This window comes from Ctenocephalides felis, unplaced genomic scaffold (genome assembly GCF_003426905.1).
Source record: "Ctenocephalides felis isolate EL2017-DRISC unplaced genomic scaffold, ASM342690v1 CF-g0.4_SCAFFOLD_01604, whole genome shotgun sequence".
NCBI classification, from domain to species: Eukaryota; Metazoa; Arthropoda; class Insecta; order Siphonaptera; family Pulicidae; genus Ctenocephalides; species Ctenocephalides felis.
In genome coordinates, this window is record NW_020537758.1 from 18,996,978 (window position 1) to 19,008,127 (window position 11,150).

At 28.7% G+C, this 11,150-nt stretch overlaps 1 protein-coding gene across 1 annotated transcript; it reads right to left on the reverse strand.

Annotated features, from left to right (window-relative positions):
* Nucleotides 1–384: 384 nt before the first annotated feature.
* On the reverse strand, nt 385–7,878 carry LOC113373475. The gene is made up of 5 exons (XM_026613770.1): nt 7,828–7,878; nt 2,002–5,220; nt 1,665–1,925; nt 801–1,582; nt 385–740 (listed from the first exon to the last, which is right to left on the reverse strand). The coding sequence occupies exons 2-5, from the start codon at nt 5,138–5,140 to the stop codon at nt 417–419; spliced, it is 4,506 nt and encodes a 1,501-aa protein (XP_026469555.1). The 5' UTR covers nt 5,141–5,220; nt 7,828–7,878; the 3' UTR covers nt 385–416.
* Between the last annotated feature and the right edge of the window lie 3,272 nt (nt 7,879–11,150).

An 11,150-nucleotide genomic window follows, 5' to 3' on the forward strand; every position in this document is an offset into this window, starting at 1 on the left:
TATATCAAATCGTTTGTTGCATAATAAACTACATAAATTTTTCCTGAATATATACTTATCTAAATTAGTATTAAAAACAATTGTTTATCATAAATTATCATATGATTTTTAGACTGGTATATATCAATGGTATATTTCTATGAGAATCTTAAGTATACTTATTTATATAATAATTAATTGTTTTCATGGACATGATTTATGTTTTATGCATATAATGAATGACAGGCATATCTGAATATTATTTTTATTTTTTTAAACTTTTTTTTCAAATATTATTATCTAACAAACGGCAAGAATGATGAATTTATTAAAGAAAATTATAAATTCTTATCTTATCGACTTATTTTTCTAAATTAAAGCATATTTATATTCTCGATCTTACTTCGTTTAAATTCGTTTTGAACACTATATTTTTATTAGTGACAATAATTGCACTTTGCATGACACTTTTTACCATTAATGCCACATCGGCATCCCGCTGAGGTATCACCTTTCCCATTGGGGCCCCACCTGGGCCCTCTGGTGACCCAACAAATCTCAGTCTTGCACATTGAGCAACGAAGCCAATCGCATCCCCATTTCTTCATTAAAATCACTTGACATGTTGGGCAAGTCATGGCTTCACCTTTGTCTACAAGATCTTTTAACATATCTTTGGTTCTCTTAGCGTCTGCGTTTGTTTCTGAATCTTGCTTCATTTTTTCTTGGTACTGTCTGCAGTCGAGATTAGTATGGATTGCCTAGAAATAAATAATTTTGTCAATTAATCAATTTAAATTTGATTAGTTTTAATTATATACCTGACAGGTCAAGCAATTCGAATGTGAGCAGACAGGACAATGGAATAAATTCACGTTATCCTCGAATATGCACCATCCTAAACAATTAGGAGTCTTGCAATGAAATGCATTTTTGATTTTATTCTCAGCTTGAGCTATGGACTTTGCTAAATGCTGTTCATAAATTTCTTTGCTAACTAAAGCCTTAATTTCTCGTTCTTGAAGAACATAATTGCAAGTGTATTGATCGTTCCTAAATGGACATTTCACTTCTGGTTCTTCCGAATATTTTATAGTATTCGTCAAACATTCACGGCAAAAAGTGTGCAAACATTCACGCAAAACAACACCTTCGCCAACTACAAAGTTGTCGAAACAAACGCTGCATGCAAATGGTTCTAGATTTGAAACGATATCCTTGGAGTCTAAATTTAGTAATTGCATGTAATGCTCATCTTTCAAACTTTCGAGCTGCTTTTTTTGTTCAACAGTAGGTTTCTCAGAATTGCAAACAGTACAATTTTCGTTCAAATTGTAATTATTCACAGTGCATGTCGTGCAAGTCCAATCTAATTTTTGTTTATTTTGTATGTCGGCTACTTCATCAGTCAAGCCATTACAAGAGTATTCGCTTATATCGAAACAGTCGGTATCGTTAAGCGAAAACTCACTTCCAGAAATACTTCGACTATCCATTTCTTTAATATCACTTAAATTGGAATAATTGCGCTTTATATCTGGAATCAGGCTTGGACCACTAACAATAATTTTGTTGTCTTTGCTTGGACCTTCTTTGTCATCTTCTGAAAAAATTAAATATACAGATCAAATTAGATATAATTATATTCGTAAATCACATAATTACATAATCATTTTATTATTTACCTGGTGCAACTAAATACAAATAAATTGGAGCTGAACTTTCTCTTATTCCATATTCTTCTAAGGTCCTTGAATCATCAGTAGCTAATTGATTTCCAAGAATCCATCGTTGGATAGCAATTGGTATTTCAAAATCGTGCAATATTTTGCGCTTTAGACCCAATAAAGTCATACACTTTGGTATTTGTAGCAAAATCGGGCCTTGGTGCGAAAGTTTGTCTTCCACATATAAGTCCAAACTGTAAAAGATTAAATGATTAACAACTTAACTAATAATGTTATGTATCTTAGTTTTTATTCTCATTATTTTTAACTTACGTTACAATAACTGGACCACCACCTTTAGGGGAAGAATTTTGATTCTGTTGTCTGATAACAGAACAATTTACTTTTAAGTTTGCCAAATCTTTAGCAAGTCTAGCCGCGTCCATTTGGCGTCCATCAGCAATCGCATTTTCTAAACTTTTTAACAATTTATTAATTTCTACAGTATTATTATTATTATTTGCTGTATCTCGATTCTTCATTATACTTTTTGGAATTCTTAGATCTTCTGTTAAAACATCATAATCGCTAGTGTGAATGTGTCCTTTTTCTGCACTTGCTACTTTAGATTGACTTATATAAGGATTTTTGGGTTTTTGATAAATTGGATTTATTTTAGCATTATTCATGCTCACAAAATCACGTGTTTGTATTAATTCGTATGTTCTATTTCTAATTTTTAGTTCTGGTGCTTGATAATTTTCTGGCATAATGGGTAATATGGTTTCAATGATTGTTGGTGGTTTGTTAGTCGGTTCGAGTTTTCTTATAACACCACTTGTTTGACATGAACTAGACACTTTCAATGGTTTATTTGCATTTTCATTCCGAACTTTGATATCATCAAATTCTGTATGAGTCGTCACGACATAGACAGACATTTCAGGCTCCTTCGCAGTTTCAGGTTCATTGAACACCTGAGTTTTTTTAATAGCACCAAATTTATTGGTATCATCTTTAGGGAAATTCTTTGCATCATCTTTGAAGTTTTGAGGTGTGTGTACAATATGCTCAGGCTTATTAATAATTTTAGGCTCCGGGGTAACAGGTTTTCGTGGAGGAATATGTTGTTTCGGCAAAGAATTTTTCATTTCTCTCAAGCGTTCAAATAATCTGCTTTGTTCTAACTCATTTTCATCACGATTGGGAATGGGAGCAATATCATCAAGATTAGCGCTAAAGCGTTCTAATCTGATTTTACGCACTTCTTCCATATTAGGTTTTACAAACGTTTTGTTTAATGAACTATCATTATTGAATTCCATGTTCGGTTTAATAAACATTTTATTAGCTGCATTATCATTTATAGGTTTAAATTCTTTATTAGTTGAAATGTTTAAGTTGTTTACATCCATTTTTTTGGTTTCGTGCAATTGATATACTTCCTTATTCTTGTTCAATACATTTTTATTTACATTTTCATTTATAGGTTTAAATATTGATCTATCAGATGAAGACTTTTTCAAATCACACAAAGAGTTTCGAGTTTTAGTTGGAAAATACTTTTTGAGTTCTTTTTCCCAATCACCCAGTGTCCGTTTCCTACTTTTGGGAGAATCTGTAATTTTTGCGTTCAATTTGCCATCATTTATATTATCTTTAGATACATTACAACTTGTGCAGGTTGATTTCCAGTGCGGATTTTGGGCGCTACAGTTTTTACAAGTCCAATTTATAGACGAATTCAAATTGACTGAAGATTGTGACTTCATTGGAAACTTTTTAGGAAATTCATTATCAAGATTGTCATTGATCTCTTGTTTTTCTAACTTAGGGGAATTATTTGTGCAATTCATTGGAATTCCCGAGTTCAACTTTGATTCAATATCATCTATTGAAGTTAAGTTTGAGGCCGGTTTTGTAAATCCAGAAGTGCTGAAGATACTTCTTTTCATTGGCGGTGTTTCAGATTCTTGAGCGGGGCTTGTTTTTGAAGAAGTACCTAATAAATCAGAGTTTTGTAAAAAGTAAGCGGTTGGTGGCTTATTAGCATTTTTTGGAAATAATTTTGCAGATTCTTTTGGATTGAAAAATGCTGAGTTTACAGTAACTTTAGTCACGTTAGTGATAGCGTTGAATTTTGATATTAAGTCTCTTGCTGATTTCGGACCATTTTCCTCTTCTTTTTCTGGAACATGCGGTCTAAGAAAACTTGGAATTTCATCAAACTCGTCATTTTGGCTTTGTTCCCGTTGGCTATTAACAATTGCTGCTGCTTCGCGATCTAATTCGCTTATATTTGCCAACATTGACAAACCAGATTTTCTTTTTTCTGAATCTTTCTTTTTATCATCAGATTTATCATTTATTTTTGAAAAGAAACTGAATCTTGGATTGTAATCGCTTGCGGTACTACTTCTACAGTAGTTAACTTCAGGAAAAGCTGCATTTTCTTTATCTTTAGATTTATCTAAAGGTTTATCTTTTTTGAAATCTTTAGAGTTACCACCTGTGCGTTTATACCATGGCCTAGGAGATACTGGCGGTACATCCTTGATTTCTTTTCCTAACGACATGTCTTCTTTAATAACAATGGATTTGCTTGGTTTCAGAACACCTTTTTCAAGTTTCAATGAATCATTAGCTATTGGGTCCTCTTTAGGAATATCACTAGGGTCTTTTGGGTTATCCATATTATTGAAATTATTAGGTTTAGTATCTTCGTTTTTTAGCTCAATTGGTGGCGGAGGTGCTGGTCGCTTTTTGCGGGAAATAGTTGATGATCTCGATTGTGAATTAGTTTGTTTCAAACCGTTATATTTAGGAGGCGGCGGAGCACGTCTTTTACCTTTAACATGAACATAAGCACCAGCTCGTTTATCCTTTGATGAATCACTGGCAGTTCTCCTGTGACCTTTTACAACACTTCCATTTGCACTTGTATTAATGTCACTTACTCTTGTTATTGGTAAACTTAAATCACAATAATTTCTATTATTTTCAGTTTTTATTTTTTTAGGATCACTAAAGTCTATGCGATCGTTTTTCCGTAAAGTATCCGCAGCATACAACCTATATTTTTTACGCAAGGTTAAATTGCGATCCAATTCTTTTAGTCGCTCCCTTTGTCTCAGTCTTTTGCGATAAGTTTCAGTATCAGGTCCAGGAGCTATAAGGGTTTCTGGTTGAGAAGCTGTACCGAAGGGCTTATAAATATTAGGAGGCACGTAAGCGAAACTTGTGGCTGTTGCTGTTGAAAATATTGAATTCACACTTTCATTACTAGAAAATAATGGACTCACTGGTCTACTTAAATTTTCGTCTTCACTGTCTGTGTTTAAATCTTTTTCATCTTTTTTAAACCAACGGAGGAACGAAAAAAATCCGCTAGATGTTGGTCTTGGTAAACTTCTTCTTCCTAAATTTGGAACTTGATTAGAATCTGTAGATACTTCTTGTGGTTGTGAAGATGGTTCACTGATTGATCGTTGCATTGTCACTTTGCACACATGACTTGGTGTTTTGCATGTGCTCTCCCAAAGAGTACTTCACATGCTTTTGGATTTTGAACATTCTGTGAAAAAAAAAATAATTAAAAAACTGTTTAAAGCATGTCCTATTCCAATAGATTTAAAATTTTTCAAATTGGTTCAACCTCTTTGAAAAGTAATATTTTGGCACACAGGCACACTTTTTCCAATGTTGGTATCAAACTATTCAGAATAAATTGAGAAAATATTAATGTGTAGTAAATTCATACATTTAATTCCTATTATTTTCTCTAAAAAGTACTTACACTATAAATATATTAAAATACATCTCACAACTGTTCTATATTTCTAATTTTAGCATCGTGTTTTGAATTTATGTACTATGTAGTTAGCCTTATGTGCCGTTGAATCATGAAAGTCTATAAAAATATTTTTGAGTCATTAACTCTAGACAAAGACTTCAGTACTCGAAGTGCTATACGTATATGTTGTCATTAAATTATTTTCTATTTAAAGAGGCGATATCATCCGTCTTAATTTTATTTTCACTAGCAGTTACTTGGATTTTCGTCAAATGACAAGTGCAAAATGGTGCGTCCGTCCGTATGCACATTTTGGTGCATTGCCAGAAATATATTATATCCAGCTTACAGATTTATTGCAATATGGACATTAAGATCAGATTAGAATTACTGGCTTGATTTATATTTTGCTACAAGATGGGTATTGAAGAAAATTATTCAGATTAAAGCAATATTTGCATTTATTATAGCTTCGATGTGTTAAGCTTTTCTCAAATACCACGCGTGTTCTATTTTTTAAAAGATGCTTATTGAACTATTATTTGTTTCCCATTTTTGCATTTCATGACGCGTTTCTTTTGTATGTAAAGGTTTTTTATAATTTAAACTTACAAAAGTAAATGGATTAATCTAGAAAATAATAACTATTATTATCCTAATTTCATATTTTATTAGTTTTCTCGACGTTTCAAGTCATTCTGGATTTATTGACACTAAAATTTGATCTGTCGTTGATGTTTTCTTAAAAACAAGTGAATCGATTTCAAAATTTTGAAAGCCATTCGTTGAAACTAGATAAGATCTCGCCGAGCAGTTTTTTTTTAAATTTGCAGAAAACTGCAAAAAAATGACCACGTTTGGCATCATTGAGGATTGTTCTAATTAATTTTTAATAAAGACTGACCAGAAAGTTTCTAATTTTTTTGTGATTTTGATGATTTTTTTTATAATGATAGAAGTTCATGGTCGTAACATGCATTATAAACTACATATTATGGGCTTATGAAAAGTGGTTTAATTATAAAAATTTATTAACATTTGGAATAATGTTTTGTGATACAATTTTAAATTTTTGTGGTCAAAATTTTAAACTTTCGTGATCACAATTTTAAAAGTTGCTATCTAAATTCCTATTGACTAAATCGATTATATACACAGATCGGGAAGTTTTTGCAACTTGCCTCCTAAAATTAGTTTTCCTGCTCCGTTTGTGTTGATGCTTTATATTTTATATTTATTATAAAAAATTAAAAAAAAAATGAAAATTTGAAAATCGTGTATATAGAAATAGCATATACAGTTTATAATGTCTTCTTAACACTACATTTGTGGGAGCCTGACCTAAAAATGATTGTTATGAACGTGTGGCCAATACATTCTAAATCAATAAATACATTCTAAATGATTGGCGCAAATAAATTAGATTTACGAAATAGCTTGTAAAATCCGAATTATTATGTTTTAAAAATCTGTAAAAAGTACAGTAAATTAATCATATATACGTGAAATATAATCATCATCGAACGATATGAAAATTTGTTCGATGAGATATGGATAACTAGAAAATTTGTGATAAGGGTATTTGTTACTTCACTTGCTATGCTATTTTATTCTAGATAAATTATTTGAAAAATTCGTCATAATCTCAAATTGTCACAAAATCTTAATCCATAGCTTTCCGATTTTTTTTATAAATTTGTATGTCCAAATAGTAATTGAATAATTATATTCCATATTCCATTGGGATATAATTTTGATACCCAAACATTCCTATCAAAATAATAATTGTGCAAAATATTAAATTTTGGTCTATTGTTTATTTATAAGGGAGATCAAGAAGAAATATAAAATATAAATACCAATTTTTTTTTTAGGAAAATGACAATGGACCAAAGTTTAGAATTTTTTTGAAGACTACATATTTGCAAATATGTCATATCCCATGGGAATTAATCCAACTTTCCAATAATTTTTTGAAGCGCTCATTGCTTTATGTTAAAAATATAAATGTTTTTGTTAAAAAAATATATTCTAATGAACTCTTTTTTCTATTGATACTAATTGAATGTCTATAAGTCCTATTTTTGCTAGCAATATATTTGATTGTTGTATCTGTTATACACGTGTAGTGTTACAAGAATACTTTTAGTATTCATAATTATACACTTTTTATAAATTTTAATATAATTAATAATAGGGAAAAAATTGATTCTTTGGCTTTCAAGTTATACTTCTATATTTGCACACGTACACCTGCGCAAGGCTTAAGCTGATATTTGATAGCATCTGCTTTCATGTATGATACTACAACCAAAAAATCCGAAATTCTTGTCACAAGTTACACATTTTAGAACAAATTTTACATTATTATTAATATTTGTGACTCACCACATTTTATCAATCTAATTTCCTGTTTTACTTCCACACTAGCACATATTTTTTATCAAAACAACAGATATAGATTCCATGCACTTCTAACACAATTTATTTATTTTATCACTATATTTTGGGTTAAATATCACATTTTTTTTAAATTTTTAAAAGGGTGAAGCAACCGTATATGCTTTCGCCACAACTGCGAGATGAATTGGACGAATTCATGCTTGCACGAGGAGTTGGTTGGTTGTTCATTCCAAGTTCGCCGGCCGTAGGGCTAAATTTAGCATACTGCCACTAAGTTCTATTTTTACACCAAAACGCCTAATACAATTTTACATAAATTGCCATCAGAAGAAATTTTAATATTCATTATATTTTGACCTATAGGAAACATATAAAAATTTCTTGACCTGAACTTATAACTAGGTTTAACTATAATTATAATTAGATGGTATGTAGATATCGTATACACTTACATTTAGAGATTTTTCTAAACCAATTGTTTTTGGGTGAGTTCCACAGTTCATATAAATAGCCATCAGAAGAAATTTTAATATTAATTTTAAGATTTGCATATTTTTTTGCCCTATGGAGAACCTATCTAATTCCCTAGACGTGAATCCAACTAGATTCACACCATATCAAATGGTTACACAAATACCACAAAATTCATAATCTTTTTTTTATTCAATTTTATTCAATTAGCAGAAAATGTTAAATGTTTAAAATAAAATAGTTGATTACAAATTGGTAGATACCCTCCCAGTGGTGTATCTACTAGAGCTAATATAATAAAAAACTGAAAACAAAGGACAAAAAAGCCATAAAATGTACCAAAAACATATTTTTTGTTTCGGTTATGTAAGATTATCTTCACTGTATTTTGGTCTGATATTAATTAAAATTTTTATCATTAAAGAATCTCTAATTATGCAAATACAAAGATTGGTATGCAGATTTTGTGCAGATTTTTGAAAATGAATATTTAGATATTTTTCAAGGCAAGTTTGTTTAAAACTGTTCAAACTCAAAACAAATATATTTATTTGGTCAAGCTGTTATTTATTAATTCTCCTTTTAATGGATAATTAATTAAAAATTAATTACCTTTGCAAAATGAGTGCAATTACTGATGATTCTTTTTATTTGCTTATTATTCTATTTGTTTACTTTTTGTATACCTTTTTTAAATAACTGATATATTCAAAACCTGTTTAAATAATTTGACTTATGAAAAACATTTGAATTATATAAAATTAAAAAAATTTAATAAAATTGAAAAATCAATACAATTTCTACCAATTTCTAGCAATTTATTAATGCTCTAGTGTACTTTTTTTCAATTAACTGCAATTAAAGAAGGTTCACATATTGTTTTATAAGAACCGTTATTTATAGTTTTAAAGTAATTCAAAATGATACATTTTGATTAAATTTTAAAAATATATTTAAATAAACCAAACAAATGGGTAATCATATTTATCTTCAATATAGTTGTCTCCTCTTAAAGTATTTTCATGTCTATTTTTTGCATTTGTTGTCTGACTTAAAAGCACATGTGTGGCTTTGAAAAAAATACAGAAAAGCTTAGAGTTTCAGCTATATAAAACTTGCATTGTGGTTTTTGTAAAATTAGTGTAAAATCTAGTGATCTTTCATAAAAACAGATGCTATTCTTATAAAAAAATGCATTTGATCTATTCGAAATTTGGATGCTGTCTCCACGTAGATTCCTCTGCATTCTTTATTTATTTATTTATTTATTTACTTATTATTATATTCTATTAAAATTATGCAATTAAAATTAGATTTGGAAATTATCTTGAAGTAAATTGTTGTTATTATTGTTGTGCATCTGTATATATTTACAGAGGTAATAAATGTATCAGTTTCTGTACAAAGATTTATAAAATTATTTTTGGTAAGTATGATGTTAGACATAATTATAAAAATATAAGTATTTATTCTGATTATAGGTCAATATTATTCAAGACTGTATCCAGCATTTAAAAGATTCATAAGATAGGTTCATGAAATTTAATATTTGCTTGTTCTGTTCAAAATCATCTTCTTCATTTTTTAGCAAATATGTTTTGTAATATACATAAATGTTGAATATTACATAGCATGCAAATTTGCAAGAGTAACCTTGCAATCACCTGGTTTTCATTATTTTTAGTATCTGTCCGTTTGCTGTTCGAAATTCGCGCTTATACTTGTATCTTTCACATAGAAACAACGCTTAGGCATAAATAAAAAATACGTCATGACCTTAGGCCTTTCAACCTGGACGGAAAAGTATGTTTTTTTTTATAAAATATTATCAAATACTTTTAGTAATCAATGTAAGAAAAAATAATATTTTTAATTATATTTAAACACATAATAATTTTCATTTGTATACAATAACAAAATAATAAAAATTACAAAAATATAATAGGTTGTAAAATATCTTCCTTCCGCCTTTTTGTATTATAAACCAAGAGCAAAAAAGCGGAAGGATGATATTTGACAACCTAATATTATTAGTATTAGTAAATTGGTAGTAAAAATATATAAATAAATATGAAAAATTTTATAGAGAACCACCAAATTCTGTTATCATATAAGAGCTTTTTTCAGTCTGTTATTGTTTATGTATTAACAAGTTTTTTCAATTATATATTTTGGCATTTTTTATTCTTTCACATTTTATTTATTTTATTTTTATATTTGTTTTTATAGAAGATATACCAGAAAAATTGTCATGAGTGTTAAATAAGTAAGTAAATAAATAAATATGGCTTAGATACTTGTGATTTTAAGAACATTTTTTACAAGGATCATTATTTATCAATTTTTGATTGTAGTGTTTAATAAACTCAGTATTTATTAAATATAATAATTAGTAAGATATCTGTTAATTGCAAAAATGCAAGCATGAGTTGTAAATAAATAAGTACTTGTTTTAATTTACAAACTAAACTTTTAAATATAAAATGCAATTGAAAATCATATAGTATCCGAAATGCAATTATATACTATGGTTAATTATTATTTTAAAAGCAAATTTATGTATTTGCTCTGATGTGTTCAATAATTAAATATTATTATTCTTAATTGAATTATAAATAATTCTACTGATGTGATTAAAAAAATTTGTATTTGTTTTGAAAGAAGTGATTTTATAAACCAATGATTAAATAGAGTTTTTTTGAATTTAAGTTATAAATAATTGCTAAATTTTGCAATAAATTATAACATTTTCATAAACAAATTTGAAAAAATAAAAAAACATTTTTATAAACAAATGATTAATTGGAATTTTTCATTTAAAGTATAAATAATTGCTG